We start from the raw sequence: 19,428 nt of genomic DNA on the forward strand, positions 1-19,428 counted from the left end.
TTTTTTGCGACATAGAATTGTAATGTATTACTTACTGTTAGTAGCTGAGCTTATTGGAGAGTATATTTAGTATACTGATCATACTATGTAGTTTATACTTCATATAAACTACTTTATATAAACTACATAGTAGAAAGCTTTAAATCGAAAAATATGTAGTTTATACTTTAGTTGTTTACGTGGTGGTTTAGTTACTGCAGCTACATACTATTAACATTCCTTTCCTTTATTAATGTTACCCCTATCCCCTCCCTTTGATGCTGCTAATCCTGCATAATGCACGGGCATAATGACTTTAAACCCCCCGCCAAACCTCCTATGCATTTCACAAGGAGTACTAATCGCATATCTGCATTTCCCATAAATATGCTAAATTCCTCTTGATATGCAAATTATTTTGTCAAGGCGCCCTTCCCCCCTCCATCTCAGCTTAAATAGTCGCTCTAAGCCAGGAGTGTGTCATTCAGACTCTGTCTCCTCGACAGACCTGCTCTCCACCTGAGGACGGCTGCTTGCGTTGTGGCCGAAACGTCGTGAGAATTATTTTATTATGTTTTATTTTTATTATTTTATTATTTCCATTCTACGTGACTTTACCGAAATAACCAAGAAGATCCTACATGGTTGATTGCGTTCTTCCAAAGAATGCTAACAACAACAACAACCGCCATTCGCCACTAAGTGGCGGTGACATCACCACGACGCTTGTGCCAAGAATGCTAAACACACACAGACACACACAGAGAGCATTCTTTGGAAGAACGTAATCAACCAGGTAGGATGTTGGCTGTTGTGTTAGATGTTTGTTTTCTCATTCATTCATTCGTACCTGATGATGTTTGCTTGTGTTGCAATCGAAACGTCGTATTCTATTAATATTTTATTTATTTTCTTTCAACGTGACTTTACCGAAAGAACCAAAGAGTAATGTACAGTGTTCATAATTGGCAGGGATGAATTAGAATATATATACATGTTATTATAGAATATGATATACTCATCTGTAATGGTTAATATCTAGTTTAAATCGAATTGTTATTGTGCTGTCATGACATCTCTTTAAGAAGCTGGATCAGGTGACACTTATTCTGAATTCGTGGATTTTATTCTGACTTGGCTGTATGTTTTCCTGAAAAGCTAATTTGCAGTTTCATGCAAGAGATATCTAATTGTTAAATTCACTTTTGAGAAATTTCCTTCAGCTTACTGGTGAACTGGATCCTACCAACTTTTAAATATACACATATACTCACAGGAGTATTCATGCAGAGGTAATCCTATTATTCCTGTTCATGAAAATAATGTCAGATATGCATATATTAATTTATGGATATATGCGGCTAGGTGACTCCTTTTTATTAAAAATAAGAATAGGTTTTACTTTTCACATACATGTGGTTAATGCAGACTTGATTCCTTGCAAAGGGTCTCTATTTGGTGTCTGAACATCTTAACACCTGTTTCATTGCCAGAAAGGGTCAAACTTTTTCTTGTTGTTCATGCATTGATACTGGCAAAAAGGCAACCTAGATATGACTCCTCTTTATCTGCCAAGACGTGGCATTTCTGTTAGACCACTTTATGGCGAATCACCCGCGCATAAACACGCATAATAGACGACTTTGCTGCCACTTATGGGCGGCTCCTCATATCTGCAGATAAGCACTGAAAATAAATGTAATACATTTTGTAGCTCTTCATCGTGAGAGAAGGAGGCTTCGTTAATGATAAAAAAAATTAAAGCCAAGGTCGCGAGCACTGGCACACAGTGCTCTCGTAACGTCACTGTGCTAGCCACCTCACGATGCGCAGTGCGGAGTGGAGCCTCACTGCCACGTGAATGGGTCTCGGCGTGCACAGGGTACGTCAAAGAGAGAGCCGTGCTGAATCCAGGAGGCCATTACACAGGGTGCCACAGTAGCGAGATGTCTGGTTTGCACGAGGGCGTGGGTTCGACCCTGATGCCTGTTGTATATTTGGGGTTTGCATGCTCTCCCTGTGGTCACGTGGATTTTTCCTCCGGTTTTTCTCTTCAAAATTATAAACATGCGTTTATAGTATTTGGCTGTTAAAAATGTCCATGTGATGAGCTACTTCATTTAGCTATCATTTCTGATAGCCAGGTCGCTTCTGAAAAAGAACCATGGAGCTCAGTGGGCTTTACCTGGTAAAATAAAAAGAAAATAGTTTGAGAGGTGAAGTGTACATTGTCTATTAATTTGTGTGGATAATCGTTGCATTTGTAACTAAATAAAACAATTCGAGTTTGTTAGGTTATGTCTTATTTTGCAAATAATAAATATCATTTAAAGCTGAGCTATATGACCACAGTTATTGGTTCCTCTTCTGATTTCTGTTTCCAAAGAAACTCACTACTTCTACCACCCTTAAAATATAATTATTTATACTCTTTGGTTCTTTCGGTAAAGTTACGTAGAAAAATAATAATAGATCACGACGTTTTGATCGCCACACAAGCGATCGCTCTCTATCCCACCTGAGGACGATCGCTTGTGTGGCGATCGAAACGTCGTGATCTATTATTATTTTTCTACGTGACTTTACCGAAATAACTAAAGAGTATGAATTCCTGCAGTCACGAAAGCTTCAAATTAATAATTATATATTTAAATGTAATAGCATAGAGGCAAATAAAAGCATGGTGGAGTCCATTTTGAATACTGATCTTGATATGGAAAAGCAGCACACCCATTGTGCCTTAAGCTGAAATTATTCCATCACTGGATATTGTCTGCTGTGTGTGAATGCATCAGACACTTGGACACTGACAAAAAATAAACAAAGCTGAAAAGAAGCGTGAAGAGATGGATAATCAGAACTACACTGAGAGACACAATGAGGAACGCATGGATGAGTGAAAAAACACACATCAGGGACGTCATATTGGCTGTTAAAAATGTCAGTGGGTTTGGGCAGGATACACCGCTCGAAGGGATAATTGGCGATGCATGATAATGGCGACAAGAGTGGCAGCCAAAGGAGAGAACACCAAGAGGATGACTACCACAACACCCATAAAATCTCACAAAGTAGCATGAGGGTTAACCTGCAGGACTCAAGTGTCCACACAGGTGGTACGAGGGAGGCATATTGTTGTCACACTTCTCAGCCCTCGGGCTGATTAATGCAGCTTGTCCATTTGTTAATATGACATGGCAGAGCCCTCTTCAGTACAGCCTCACTCCGAAGAGCAACTCAGTCAGATTCTATCTTTCATATGCACGCATCTGTGTAGCCGAGCGATGGGCTGAAAACATTTGTGTTTCTTGCTTGGGTCTATTTATATTAAATGGAATGTTTTTTGGTTTAAAATTATGTTCTACGACTACTTCCCAGGATGGGACTATTAAAAAAAAATCTGCAATTTTATATTCCAAATCTTACATTTTCCATATTATCTTGAATCAGATATACAGTAATCCAATTTACCTTCATTGAATAACCATACAATGTGTACACCTTAGCAAATGCACAGGCTACAGCATTGTACCATATCCTAACTTCTACACGTGTGGTGTTGTTGCGTGAAGAGCATGTAAAAGAATGTGATTTATTTTGCAAGTGAAGCCTCAAGACTTTTAAAGAAGGTTAATGCACTGGGATGTTTGGCCAATTCCTTAAATGGCTTGCACGTGGAAGCAAATTGGAGCAGCCAGAAAACCCCACGCATCAACGGAAAACACTCAAAATCATCAGGCACAAGGTCAAACGCCCATTTGTCAAATGCCTGGGGCAATGGGTGGTGATTGACCCCCTCCTCCCCTCGAAACCCTGCAAATTGGTACAGTACAGTATGTCATGGATATTTGGCAGAGAAAATAAACATTGAATTATTTCTTTAAATATATTTCGATGTCGGGAAGTTTCGAGATCTACTTCTGAATCCACAAACCCTACCCTGCAAAGCACCGGTTAACAGCAGCGTACCACCTCCCGTGTGTACGCTGCACCGAGGCTTATGGTTCTCCCTTGACCTCACGGCACGTGACTTCTCTCATTCTCCCACCCTCCACCCAACAATGTGGCTTGTGCAGGTTCGCGGTGGGCATCACTTACCACAGCACTCCCAAGCACGAGTGGATGGGCAAGAACCCCTCGTCCTGGGTGCTGGGCCGCTGCAACAACTCCTGGGCGGTGCGCGGCAACGGCAAGGAGGCGGCGCTCGAGCCCCGAGCCCACCTCCGGCGCCTGGGCCTGCTGCTCGACTACGACGGCTGCCTGCTATCGTTCTACGATGCGGCCACGGCGCAGCACCTGCACTCGCTCTCCATCTCCTTCGTGGAGCCCGTGCTGCCGACCTTTGCCGTGTGGAACCGCTCCATGAGCGTGCTCACTGGCCTTCCTGTACCCGATTACATCGACCAGGATGACCAGATGCCCGAGTGAGTGTGGCCTGGGCAGCTACCCTCCAAGACCAGACGCCGGTTGAACGGCCATTCACCACGCCATCGCCATCGTTGCTCGGCAAGCTCGCGGTGGCGAGATGTTAACTACCTCGCCTGGTATGCAGGAGATCGTGGGTTCGATCCCAACCCTGATGCCTGTATATTTGGAGTTTGCATGCGCTCCCCATGGTCGTGTGGATTTTTCTCGGCGTGCTCTGGGTTTCCCTCCAGATTTAGGATCAACATACGTTTAGAGTGTTTGGCCACTATAAATTTTCACGTGATAAGCCACTTCGTTGAGCTATCATTTGTGGCCAGGTCGCTTCTGAAAAAAGAGCTACATAGCTCAGTGGGCCTTACCTGGAAAAATTTAAATAGTTTAATAGTTCATAATACAGGTTTTTTTTGGGTTAGATTGCATAAATAAAGAAATGTCGTGAAACCCACCACTACCCAACACAGCCAATTAGTAAGGTTTGTTACGTAAACAGAACATGCCAATTAGTTACTTGTACAGCACACCGGTGTGTCCACAGCCACTCTCCCCAAGAGCATCCGATGGACAAGTTTAGCACACATTCCTAGTTTGTGGCACAGACACAACCATTCCGAACTTTCAAGAATAAAGAGCTTTGTTATCCCTGGATGCATCACTGTTCAACCGTTCAGCTGCCTGACCTGTTTATCAACAACGATGGATATGCTTCACCAATTCAGCTGCATGCCCACTTTGTCGTTTACGATTAAAAAGGGACCACCACTGTCAAGAACACAAAGTGGCGTGCATGCAAAGACTGAATGCCAAGCTTGGATGACAACATAAAATAGACATTTATATATGTTTTAACATTGGTAAACAAACATAAAACCCACGAGCTCACTTGAACAAGACATTAAGCACGTTTCTGGAATAATAAAATGAGGCCGTAGAATTCTGTTTTACTCGTGGGAAAACATCACCGCACGTGTGGAATTGTTGGTCGAAACGAGGATTGAATCTACTCAACTGGCAAACTGCATCGCAGCCAACAGGAGCCCGACATGTCACACGCCGCTCAAATAACGATGTTGAAAAGAAATTTCGTCATGTACAGACTGCGTACAAACATAAGTATTCATCCAACAACCCCCATGACATTTGTGGTTTTACTTTGCGAGGAGAGAATTCGTAGAATGTGGCTTTGTTTGGTATCATAATTGTGAATTATATTACACCTTTATTTATAAGCTGGTGAGAGCCAACTGAGGCAACATGACTCATTTGCAATGGATATGTGCGATTAAAGACAACTGTAATTGTGAGTTGACACATTGTAGCAATACAGCAATGGACATATGTAATATTCAATATAGAGTTAATATTTAATGTGTTTGCAGTGGCAGCATATAGCTCAAATTTGCCCATGCAATACACTTCGAGCCTTGGATATTCAAGTCTGAGGAGACAAGTTCAGATTATTAATTGATAAACAGAATGTTAAGGCACAAATGATAATGTCTGGGTGCTTATCATTCCATAGATCGGCACACCCAGGAAGCTACGATGACTTCATGTGCTATGAGTAGGATTGCCACAGTATGGCGAAACGATGATATATTGTACAATATGAGATCTACACTAATCGTATTGTCCTTTCTTCTAAATATCATCATACCCATATTATCGTTGCTCATTCTACTTAGTTAAGTATTGAATTTTCTGACAAAATATGTTATTAATTGTAAAGTTACAATGATTACAAGACTCATTGCAGGCACATGTTCAGCGAACTGCAGTCGAATAACTTTCAAGCAATCTTCATTCGAGGTTAAAGTGCATCAATATACAAAAACAAGACGATACAAATACTGAATACAATTACAAAGTTATTGCAATAATTAACATTTCGTGATATTTAAAAGTGGTGTTGTGAAAAGTTATTGCGGCAATCCTAGTCAATCCCCGTTGTGCATTTGTAAGTCGAAAACAAGTACTGTCAGGTGAATAACATTTTGTTTGTGCAGTGCTTTCCCCAGGGCTCCAAGCAATCTCGTGACCACACCACTAATTTGATTCATGGAGAGCCATACTCTTTAGGTGAAACGCATCTTTAAAAACCAGGACACAACCTGTACAACTGAATTATGCAGTTACGATCCACACAAACCCATGCTTACTCAAAATAACATTTCCGTCTACCTCTGGCTAATTACTACAATTTGGGATCAATAGACACATGCCCTGTGCAGTTAAAATCTATATTTAAGAAGTAAATATTTTATCTTTTGCAATTCCACGAATAAAGTTGCCCCATTTAAGCATTTACGCATCACTATCTCACTACAAGAGATAACATTTGGTCTATACCTTCTTTCATTGTCAACAACATGTCAAGAGAGTTGACCTATATCAGTGCATTAACGCACAAGGCGGGCATACACTCAGAGTCTATGTATTCACAAAATGCAGGGGAGAATTGAGTGACCATATTTCACAGAGGGTCATCACCATCAACAGCCATAAACTAATATCCAACGCTGGATGAAAGCTGTCACCATCTCTTGTGGTCTCGCAATGCAACAATCCATGTAGCTCCAGGACATGAGCTGATCTCATCACTCCATCTCCGTGGAGAACGCAAACCCGAGGGTGTTCCCTCCTTTTGCTGCCACTCCTTAATATCGACCACCATTGAGTGATGTGTCCCACCCAAGGCCACTTTTCTTAACGGCCGACATAAAGCTTAAAACTTGTATTTGTTCTCTGATCCATGCAATCCTGTCTCTCAGTGTACTTATTCTTCAGTGTCCATGTATATGATGCATGTCATAGCAGGTAATATACATTGATTAGATATTGAAATGAAATTATCTGCTGGAGGGACAGAAAATGTGCACCTATGGCAGGTATTGGTGGTCAGCAGGGATACAAATTATGAAATGAGGTGGGCGAGAGCAGGTTGGAATGCATTTGGAAAACTAAACTTGAAAACTAAAAGCCACACCCAGAGTAGGCCATGGATAATGCAGTGCTCTTCAATGTAACAACCCAAGGTTACTTTTCAGTCGTAATTAAAGATTAAAGCTGTAATTCATCGCAGGCGTGGCATTAAACATTCACAATCTGTATCCACATTTAAACTTTGCCTTGTTGCATCTGGAAACATTCTAAAACAAAGGACAGATGCAAAGGCGCCATGAATGTTATCATTCATTGCCTCTTGAAAAATTACACAGCCTGAGGACAACAAACTCATCGCTGTTTGTTAGATTAATTTTGACTCGTGGGGAAAAGCGCACCGTATATAAAACAAACTAAACAAAGATGCATGTTACATTTTTTTTTATCTCGGCAGCTATCGCTGGTGTCTCAGGGTGCCGATCTGTTAACAGATGGTGTGGATGTTGTGAGTGCCAGAATATAAAAGAAAAAGTCCAAAAGGGCACACCTCGGAAAGTAGCCAGAGGGTTTAAATAATGTAGGTGGATGGGTGCAGGAACCACATCAGTGTTGGTCAAGGGCCACTCTCAAGTACTGTATAACGCCTGAATGCATGCATGGCCTTGACAGCTTTTACACGCTTTTGCACCGTGACGTGGCCATTTTCAATGCCCAATTCGTGGCATGTGCTTTATTTGTATTTGCAGTTTCTGTAGTGTAGTTCGGATTACATTGGCTCTATCACAGTTTTTTTTTATATAACATGACACTTTAAAATAAACGATCGTTAATGTAAAAAAATATCAAATTTACTATAGATGATGCACTTCTCGATAATAACATTCACGAATTTAAATCTGAGAATGCATGAACTTGGTGGTGTGTGGATGTGTGCAACAGCATAGTAATACCATACTATGGTCGTGGCAAAAACACAATTACAATCCTTTGTCAATCCACTGTTGGATGAAGGCCTTCCCACATCATACCAGTCATGGGAATTGTTTGGCCATACTCCACTACGATGTTTAGTGCGAGTTAGCAGAGGTGGGACAAAGTCATTGTTATGCAAGTCCAAGTCGAGTCGCAAGTCATCAAATTCATGACTCGAGTCTGACTCGAGTCCAAGTCACATGACTCGAGTCCACATCTCATAGGTGGGACAAAGTCATTGTTATGCAAGTCCAAGTCGAGTCGCAAGTCATCAAATTCATGACTCGAGTCTGACTCGAGTCCAAGTCACATGACTCGAGTCCACACCTCTGCGAGTTAGTGAAGGGAGGGTGGAATGTTCGATTTTAAAATTAACTCTGGCTATGGGGTTCATGAAACGGTGTGCTAACCACTGCCCCCCCCCCCCCCCCATTAGTCATGGTATTGTATTAAAACATAGTTTATAAGGATCTTTTCTGCATCTCAGGGCCCAAGCATGTTTTTCCGAGTTCCGTGGTCCCTTGCTGGATTTTGTCCCATACCAGCCCTTGCAGAAACCAAGCAACCATACCCACCAAACGGGTACTGGTGACAAGGTGTAGGATAGAAATATTGATTGATTTTAGATTTCTGGAGTGCAATTTAAGCTATGGATATTGATCTTAATTAGATATATGGAACGGATTGCATTATTTGTATATTTATGAAATGTAATGAAGGTCACTTTTGTAATTTACCAGGAATATTTTTTGCATAAAATGTGCTGCACTATAGCAACAGTAAGTAAAATGTGGTGTCATTCAAATAATTGTATTAATATCGCAAAATATAATAGTTCCTATATAGTTTTAGTAGAGTATGAGTATAATGCATCATTTTATGTGATCACTTATATTTTAGCATAAGATTCACTTGCATAAATGTAATAATGATTTACTCGTTGAGTAATGCCACTGTCACTTTTCATTATGAATCACTGTAATACTTAACACATATACGTAAGAGTGAAGTGGGGAAAATAGACGCACCATCGCCAGGGTTTGATGCATGTTACGAGTTTTGCTACAACAGAGCTGTGGTTCTCATACTTGGGTCCTTGGAGCACACCCCAGTGAGCCTACGTTGTCAGCCATAATACAGATGAATGTATCCAGCTTGTATAGGAATGGATGGAAAATTACAAGCAAGACTGGAGTCATGCCAATAGACCAAAGTTTACAAACCAAGTTTATGTTACGAAGATAGGGTTGCTCTGTACATTAAAGTTTAAAATATGAAATTTGGTTTAAAGCAATGGTGGATTTGCACATCTGTCCTGGTTTTCCAGAATTCATTCTCTTTTTAAAAGAGACAGCTGTCCTGGGAAATGTGTACGTCTTCCCAGGACAAAAAAAACCCCAGGTTTATTCATTTGAATAATAATATACCACTCAAGACGATGCATTTCAAAATAATAATCTTTATTTATCCTGGAGAAATCCGATGAGCTATGAAGCTCTTTTTCACAGATATCCAGTACGAGTGTGTCAGAAATTTACAACAATACAAAAAAAACTATAGGAGTGCAAAGTATAGGAAAGGTAAGCAAATCACTAAAAACAAATAGGTAAACTAAAACGAAACTCTTTTCATTTTACCAGATAAAGCCCACTTAGCTATTGGTTCTTTTCAGAGGCAACATGGCCACATTATAGCTCAACAAAGTGGATTATCGTGTATAAATTTATAGCAGCCAGATAATATGATAATTTACTCTGTAGCTATACCCTTTGCTTATATTGAGATATTATTCTTCCCATACATATTGGTGTTTTGTACGTCAAGAGGTGGCAATCCGAGGGCGGACACTCAATGCTATACACGTATTTGAAAAGGGCATTTGGATTCTGTATTTAGGCAAAGAGGTTCTGTTCAACTTTTATAATCTATGAATTTGTCATAATATCTAATGTGAAATTGCACTAAAGACTACATTGACGCTTCTGATGGCAGTTTGTATATTGTTTCGTCACAATTGAATATATTGTAAATGTAGCAATATATGGGTGCACCCTCATACTGTAGTTATTCTGAATTAAAGATTTACACCAACACGAAATAAGTCTCTCATCACAAAATAAGAATCGTATTGCTGTGTCTCCGTGTCTGTGTTTTGTCTTTCCCTCAAATTTAGTTCTACATGATGACGGTTGCTTATGTTGCAATCGAAACGTCGTTATTCTATTATTTAATTAATTTTCTTTCTACATAACTTTAGCGAAAGAACCAAAGAGTAAGATTTAAAAAAAAAATCCCCCGTATAGGGGCCGTCCATAAATGACGTCACGCGATTTTGGACGATTTTTGACCCCCCCTCGTCACACGGCGTCACAAAAAGTCAGACCCCCCTCACCTCAAATATGACGTCACAAAGCTCTGCCCCCCCCCCCCAAACCATATTCCATTTTGAATATAAAACATCCTTCAAATCGCTTTAAACTATTGTCATTGTAGTGCGTGTTTAATGTGGCGCTGCATTCTGATGTTGTAAAAAGGAGGCGTTGGAAAGCTTAAATTTAGCATAAAATTCACGTCTAACTAAAACTGCAGATTTCGATTTAAAGCTTTCGTGACTGTAGGGATTTATCTCCTTGGTTCTGTAGATGTTCAGAATTTTATTTTGAAATTATCTTATGATTATAAAATATTAAAAGTAATTATAACTATAAAAAAATACTTGAAAGTTTGTAATAGAACGAAGCAAAATGCAGAGTACAATTATATCAATCATATATTCATTCCACAGAATGAAAAGCCCTGGTAGAGTAATTAGAATCAAGATGTTTAATAACAATCATTAAAAACTTTTTCAAAATGTATGCTTCTCCATTCTCCCATGGAGAAGCAAAATGCTCCTTCATGGAATAAATAAAAGGTGACCTTAGTAAATATAAATAATCAAATAGTTAATAATTAAAATTTATCCAAATGAGTGTTATAACAATTCTATATTTAAAGTTGCGCTTTTTGATGTGACGTCACATTTCTCAACCCCCCCCCATCGTCACAAATGTCGGACCTCCCCCCCCCAGGTGCGTGACGTAATTTATGGACGGCCCCATAGACTTAGGTTGTTTGGACAAGTGATGTTAGCAAGCTCCTATGAAGGCCGAAACGGTACACAAGGGGGGTGGGGGGGGTTGGCCAGCACCACGCCGGAGTGGCGACGATTTTACACACCGCACCAGGTACTAATTTTTGGCTGAGTCTACCTAGGGGAGGCCAAGGACCGGTTAAGATAATCGTCAACTGGGTTGGTAGCAGAGCGCGCCAAACGCTGCACCACCGCTCCCCACAGCCCCCCCCGCCTTGCAGCCACTCATGAATATTCGTAAGGTTGTGGCGCCATCTTGGTACGGGGTTCACCACAATCGGTCCGCCATCTTGGTACGGTCCCCCTCCATACAAACACGCCACCATCTTGGTACAGGGCTCTGCCCCACAACCGGTGTGCCATCTTTGTACTGCCGGCTGCACCGATTGGCTCGGACAGCGCACGTGGCTACCGATACAGCTTGCGATTGGTCGTCTGTCGGCGGCTGGCTGGAGAGGAGCGGGGGGTGTAGCAAGATGGCGGGCGGGAAGTTGCGAGCCGTCGCCGTGTCCGTGGCGGCGCTGCAGCAGCAGCAGGAGGCGTCCGTGGCCCTGCTGGCGCTGGCCGTGTGATGGTGCCCGAGGCTCGGGAGGGCGGCTCCCCTTGTCTAGCATGACCACCACTCGCGGCGGCGTGAAATTAAAGTTTCAGAAGGGGGAACGCGTGCTGTGCTTCGAGCCCGACCCGACCAAAGCGCGAGTTCTCTACGACGCCAAGGTTAGAGGCGGATGATGATGATGAGGAGGAGGCGAGGATGATGGTTCACCCTCGTTTCTTCAGATTGAACACTGCAGCGTCTGGGCATCGGGGGGTGGGGGCGTTCAGTGTGCTTCGTGCTTCCACTGACTGTGACCGAACCGCCCTCAATGGTGCGCGCCAGCCCCCGGGGTCACAGCTCGGAAGCTAAGCGGGGTTGACCCTGGGCAGTGGTTTTTGGATGGGCGACCCGCCTTGCGTAACAGGTGACATAGGCTGCTTCGTGGCAGCCAGCAGGGGGAGAGGGGTGGAGTGCTTCGAGCTCGATTGCTGAACGGCATTTTACCTGAGCGCTGCCACGTGGTTGTGCTCCCGGCAGGTGCAATCCAGTTGCTATTAACGTCGTGTGTTTTGCTCGTTATCGTATTGCTCAGGTGCCGAAACATTTGTTCCTACGCACGGGTGAATGTTACATGGTGTATGGTTCTCTGCCTTTCGCGTGTTTGTAGGTGGTGGATGTAGATGTTGGGAAGGATGACAAAGGGAGGAAGATTCCTGAATATCTCATCCATTTCAACGGTTGGAATCGAAGGTGCACGCAAATCTGCTGCAACTAAACGTAGTTGCAAAAACACATTTCGGACCATCGCAGCTCCTTTCCATCCGACTTTCGAATAATGGAGCGAAGTTAATTGATGTTGACGTGAGGGAAAGTGTGTTTCTGTTATTTGTAATCGTATGTTCCCCGTCGCGTGATCTAAACACAACCTTCAAAGCTTTCCTCATTGGAATTGAATACAACGTAGGTGAATATTAACTTGCTAACTGGACGCAACTAAAGTACAGTGTTTGCTTGGAAGGAAACAAAAACACCTGAGCCAAACTACATTTCTAAATGCGCAGGAAGGCAAATGCTGATAATGTGACCCCAGGACGTTGAGTGCAAGAATCAGCCGCAACCCAAGTCATCTCCTGGTCACCTGCGACCTCGTTACCAGCAGCAGCTCGAGACCCACACACCGTGCACCGGTGTTCTTCACTCATTTTCAGGGAGTGGGTTGGGGGCGCTTTCACCGATAAGGCATCATCCGCGTGAGGGCCGCCATACATTTGAATCCATTATGGGTTGACAGCATGGCGACGATGGGGGTGGTGTTTTCAGAAGTGTTGTGTATTGTCAGGGGCCGCACTAAAGGCTACCAGGGGCCGCCAGTGGCCCGCGGGCCTTGCAATGAACAACACTGCCATACACCCTACTTGGATTTTGTGATACATAATGAAAGGTAGTACTCAAAACATGCAGGAGATTGTCTAAATAATAGGGCTACAAAGCAACCTGTTTATTTCGATTTAAAGCTTTCGTGACTGCAGGGATTCATCTTCTTGGTTCTTTCGGTAAAGTCACGTAGAAGGGAAGTAATAAAATAATAAAAATAAAACATAATAAAATGAAATAATCCTGATTAAACACAAGATCCAGGTCCGATTCAATACAGTACATAAAATCCGTGATCTGGTACCGTCTGTAAAAGATGTGGTTCCAGACATACAGTACCCTGGTGTCTACAAACTAAGTTGCCTCTGTGGTAGCAGTTACATTGGGGAAACCAAACGACATGTCTCGGACCGCATCCGTGAACATAAAGCTGACCTGAAACACGGTAGGACAAACACCTCAGCCGTGGCAGATCACTGTTACAACTCAGTGGGCTCACATGACATTGACTTCTCCAAGACAGAGGTTCTCTGCAAGCCATCTGGCTATCATGAGAGATTCGTTCATGAGGCGATCCACATATACAAACACAGAGACAATTTTAACCGAGAAGATGGATTCTGGCTTAGCAATCATTGGAAGGACGTAATAAACCATTTCGATACACATTAGGGTGGGTAGAATAATACATAGTGTTATGTTGAAATGTATAAGGTATAGGGTGGTTTATAGTAATACAGTATATAATTTAATGTTGGGTTTATCTATGGCAGTATATAGTACGGTATATGCTCGTGTGATGTAAGAGAATAAAGTTTAGATGGAAGCATATTATATAATTTTTACGACGTAGAATTGTAATGTGTTACTTGCTGTTAGTAACTCAGCTTATTGTAGAGTATAGTAAGTATACTGATGGTGCTATGCAGTTTATACTTTAGTTTTTTATGTAGTTTATACTTTAGTTTTCTACGTGGTTGTTTAGTAACTGCAGCTACATATCAATAACATTCCTTTCCTTTGTTAATGCTACTCCCTGCACCCCCCCTTGGTGCTGTTGATCCTGCATAATGCATGGGCATAATATGCCTTTGAAACCCCCCCCCCGCCCACCTACGCATTTTCCATGAATATGCTAAATTCCTCTTCATATGCACATTCTTTTTTGTTAAGGCGCTCTTCCACCTCCAACCCAGTTTATATATAAGCTCCTAGCTTGGTAGTGTCTCATTCTTCACCTGAAGACGGCTGCTTGCGTTGTAGCCGAAACGTCGTGAGAATTATTTCATTTTATTATGTTTTATTTTTATTATTTTATTACTTCCCTTCTACGTGACTTTACCGAAAGAACCAAGAAGATCAACCTGTTTATATTGCACATCAAGGTTATATTTTTATACCAAACTTCCTCATTTCTTTTTTAAAATGAGTTACGAGTTGGCTTGGTGGTGGCTCAGAGGTCAGGGCACTGAGTTGGCACATGGAATCTCAGTCATGTATGTAAGATGCTATAAATTGACTCATATGTTAGGTACTTAAATATAAGTGCCTGGTGAAAAACATGCATTTTGATAAACTTTAGTTTCTGTCTTTTTAAAGGGGGCTCTGCTTTCATGTGGTTAAGGGAGTTTGCGAGCCTGGTAGACTTGATTTGTTACAGGATATGGGCACCCATAGACATCACTCAACGAATTGCAAGATTATGTGCTTGCTTCATCCTGTGCTGACCAGTGTGGTGATGGATGGTCAAACATCCGCCTTGACCAACACTGACACAGTGGGGAGACTTTCATCCAACAAAGAATAGACAACATGATGATGGTGACTTTTAAACTATGCAGGGTTAATATTCCTGAATGCTTCTATTTGAAATTTGTGTGGATTGCATGCAACTGGCATAAACGCCATCCAATTGGTGTGAATTGGGTGTGTGTTGCTTGCAGCTGGGATCGATGGGCAAAAGAGGATCACGTGCTGAGAGATACTGAAGAAAACCGACGTCTACAGCGTAACCTCGCCAAGAGAGCAGTGGCCAAGATGTAAGTGTAACCAGGAGTTGCATTTCCCTTTGTAAAAAATGTTTATTCACCACTTTGGCTGGGATGGAGAAAGCATCCATGAAACAAAAACATTGTCTTAAATTGTGTCGGCATATCTAACCTGTAAAAGGCATTTTTTTGTCTGTCCGTCTGTCTGCATACGCGCGCTTGCAAAGGATTTGGCTCGCGAACCGTGGGGTTTACGTGAACAAAAATTAGCTGGGTACCACGCCGTAAGGCTAGTATGGCTAATTAGTTAAAATAGCGTTGTTGTGTGATAGCTATTTATTTATTTCCCTGTCCTGCTCAAGCTGCACGGGGGTTGCACTGCTGTAATCATAGTAGGTACCACCACAGTCAGTATTCACTGTGGTTATCATAGCAGGTACCACCACAGTCAGTATGCACTCATAGCACGTACCACCACAGTATGCACTGCTTAATCATAGCAGGTACCACCACAGTATGCACTGCTGTACTGAAAGCAGGTGCCACAACAGTCGGTATCCACTGCTGTAGTGAAAGCAGATACCACCACAGTCACTATGCACTGCTGTGGTGATAGCAGGTACCACCACAGTCGGTATGCACTGCTTAATCATAGCAGGTACCACCACAGTCAGTATGCACTGCTGTCACGAAAGCAGTTACCACCACAGTCGGTATGCACTGCTGTAGTGAAAGCAGATACCACCACAGTCAGTATGCACTGCTGTAGTGATAGCAGGTCACACCACAGTCAGTATGCACTGCTGTAGTGAAAGCAGGTACCACCAAAGTCGGTATGCACTGCTGTAGTGGTAGCAGGATCCACCACAGTCGGTATGCAATGTTGTAGCTAAAGCAGGTACCACCACAGTCGGTATGCACTGTTCTAGTGATAGTAGATACTGCTATCAAGTTGGTAGATACTGCTATATAGAGTTAGTAGATACTAAAACAGTCAGTATATACCACTATAGTCAGTAAATATTGCTACAGTCCGTAGATACTACTATACAGTCAGTAGATACTACTACAGTCAGTAGCTACTAGAGTCAGTAGATACTACTATAGAGAGTAGATACTGCTATAGAGTTAGTAGTTACTACTATAGTCAGTGGATACTACTATAGAGTCAGTAGATGCTACAATACAGTTAGTCGTTACTACTATAGAGTCGGTAGGTACTATAGGGCCAGTAAATATTACTACGGTCAGTCGTTACTCCTACAGTCAGTAGATAGCAGAGGTGGGACAAAGTCATTGTTATGCAAGTCACAAGTAAGTCTCAAGTCTTTGCTCTCGAGTCCCGAGTCAAGTCGAGTCAAAGATGAGGCAAGTCCAAGTCGAGTCTGAAGTCATCAAAATCGTGACTCGAGTCTGACTCGAGTCCAAGTCACATGACTCGAGTCCACACCTCTGAGGTGGGACAAAGTCATTGTTGTGCAAGTCACAAGTAAGTCTCAAGTCTTTGCTCTCGAGTCCCGAGTCAAGTCGAGTCAAAGATGAGGCAAGTCCAAGTCGAGTCTGAAGTCATCAAAATCATGACTCGAGTCTGACTCGAGTCCAAGTCGCATGACTCGAGTCCACACCTCTGGTAGATAGTACTATAGGGCCAGTAGATTCTACTTTGGTCAGTAGTTACTACAGTCAGTAAATACTACTAAACAGTCAGTAGCTACTACTGGCTCAGTAGATACTGCTGTACAGTCAGTACATACAACTACAGAGTCAATAGATACTACTTACTCTGTTGTATGTAGCGTGTGTAGGTATATATACCTACGCGGGGGTAAATATATTTTTTGAGGGGGGGTCGACAATTTTCAGAAACCTTTTCGATCAACCATTTACCCCCCCCACTTGTGCAAGCCTCTTATAATTTTATTTTGTTGGTGGAGAAATGGACAATCGGCCCACCGGGCTTTCACAACAACTTAGTATGTGTGTATGTATATGTAAGGTTTTTAAGAGAAGTTTTTAAATATTTTTTTTGCCCAGGCAATGCCGGGTACTTCCCGCTAGTATGTTATGAAAGATCCCTATTACCCAATTATATGCACCCTCCGGGCCTGCACCAACATGCACTAACGAGCTTAGTGCAGCTCATCAGCAGCGTCGGACCTGTTAAAAAAAATTCTGCGGTGTGGCTAACGATGGAGAAGTGTGGCCAAATAGCCCCCACAGCTTCCATGCCATCGGAAAGCCCTCGTCAGCAATGGATAGACAAAGGGCTCCACATGTACATATGTTGGAACTGTGCCCAAGTTTAACCCGGTGTTATGGGGGGGGGTAGTGGTGGTGCAGTGGTTCGCACACTCTGCTGTGAACCTAGCAATCTCAGTTTGATTCCTGGCCGAAGCTAACACCAGTGGCAAGTGATGGCAAGTGATGTCTGATCTGGTCCAGGGTTCCTCTCCTTCAATCACCCACTATGGTCCAGAACCACTATGAAAAAATAGCTGTACATTACAGTAATATAGTTATATGCTAATCAATAATAAACAAAAATCCAGCCAAAGAGGTTACCTGCTCAATTGAGCATTGAGGTACTCATCTTTTGGACCTCAGAATTAGAAGTTGCAACCTTCGGATTGTGAGCCGCTCGCTCTCCCACTGACCTTCCAAGCCAGATAATAAACAAACGGGAAAGATATTTGATGGATTGCCAAAAAATTTACATTTCATTTGTTGACCAATGTGTTTTCCCCGATGAATGCACCTTGATAGCATATAAACAAATTTTACTGTTTGTTTTGATTAAACATCTTCTGTTCGAATATATTGGCCTGGAAGGTCCATTATCAGCGAGTTAAATGTTTTTATTTTGGAAATGAAACAGACACCTGTTTATTAATTTACCTAATTATCCATAATAAAAATTTCAACAATCACATTTGATTGTTTATCTTCTACACGACAGAATGCACAAGGTGTTCATTGTAAGTTGGTGTTGAGCCTGTGAAGTCAGTAAGTAGAAATCTGGCTTACATTTCTATGGCATGAGTACTTGTACACAGTTGCCTCTATGCTGGCTCATTGACTTTAACATGAAATGTAATTTAATGCCCCTGCAATGGTACGTGCCTGGTTTACAGCCATGCCTAAGTTCTTGAGAAGCCATGCTTACAGGATTTCTATTCCCCGCAGGAGAAAGAAGGGGAAAAAGAGACGCTGCCACGTCCCTGGTGTTGATTCTGTGCTCAAAAATGTGGCAACTGATGCTGAATTTCAAGAAGAAGAGGAAGCCTGTAATTATCCTACCCACTGCACACACACAAATATGTACATTGCACAATTGTTGGTTGTGATCCAATAGTGAAAATAGGATACTTTTATAACAAGAGCTTGTGCTAAATAGTGCTACTAAAATGTATTGACTCTGGAGGTGATAATGAGCTGAGTTTACCCTAACCAGACTTTGAACTCACAATCTTAAAATTCAGATTTCTACCCAGCCTCCACTTATTGAGTACTCGTTCTGCATGCAAACTGTTATGAAACCATAGGGATTTAGAGATTGTTAAATAAATTACCTCATGTTAATGTAGCTTTAATCAATACACTCATGGAGTTAGTCAGCTGGCCTACATTTTACAATTATTATGTCCGTAACAGTTTGTTCACGTAAAATGCATTATAAGTGAATACATCTCATAAATGTGTTATCCCTGATATAGGAAGTCTTAGAGTATATGAATGGCCTACCATATTTTAACTCAACGTGACAGTTGATCAAGCCACTATTTTTTCGTGCAAGAGCTACCGAGACACAGAGACTGTTTTACGGGACGTCGTCTTGGCCAAAATGGTTAATTGGTGATCCCAGCACTGGCTATAGTTTGCATGCACATTGCCACCTGTGTAGTGTGACATTCAATTCAGACTTGAAAGAGGTGCGGATGGGAAACATGAAATGAGCTTAGGCACCGACAAGGGGTCAAGTTGCTTTTAAGAGAAAGGGCACAGTAGCTGTGGGGAACTGATAAAGAACCATGTGGCTTTCAAAATTAAGCTCTGACCTTCAAAAATACTGCAGCCACCCACTGTTTGGTTACAATTAGGATAATTATACATAAGCCCCGAGGTGCTTGCTTTTTATT

The 19,428-nt window shown here is 42.1% G+C and overlaps 2 protein-coding genes across 9 annotated transcripts in view; both read left to right on the forward strand.

The window, feature by feature from the left end:
* MID1 (midline 1) overlaps window positions 1-10,362 on the forward strand; it is a 72,455-nt gene extending 62,093 nt beyond the window's left edge. Inside the window, exon 11 of the mRNA XM_078602736.1 lies at window positions 4,056-10,362. Within this exon, the coding sequence (XP_078458862.1) occupies window positions 4,056-4,407 (352 nt within the window). The 3' untranslated portion in view covers window positions 4,408-10,362. The remainder of the gene's footprint in view (window positions 1-4,055) is intronic.
* Window positions 10,363-11,841: 1,479 nt separating this feature from the next.
* The window catches only part of MSL3 (MSL complex subunit 3), a 35,119-nt gene continuing 27,532 nt past the window's right edge, over window positions 11,842-19,428 (forward strand). The window contains exons 1-4 of one of the 8 annotated variants that reach the window (XM_078602749.1): window positions 11,842-12,109; window positions 12,598-12,680; window positions 15,248-15,343; window positions 18,476-18,576. In XM_078602749.1, coding sequence (XP_078458875.1) covers window positions 12,005-12,109; window positions 12,598-12,680; window positions 15,248-15,343; window positions 18,476-18,576 — 385 coding nt within the window. In that variant the 5' untranslated portion in view covers window positions 11,842-12,004. The other 7 variants (XM_078602742.1, XM_078602743.1, XM_078602745.1 and 4 more) reach the window with 7 other exon arrangements.

This window comes from Lampetra planeri, chromosome 19 (genome assembly GCF_965212315.1).
Source record: "Lampetra planeri chromosome 19, kcLamPlan1.2.h2, whole genome shotgun sequence".
NCBI classification, from domain to species: Eukaryota; Metazoa; Chordata; class Hyperoartia; order Petromyzontiformes; family Petromyzontidae; genus Lampetra; species Lampetra planeri.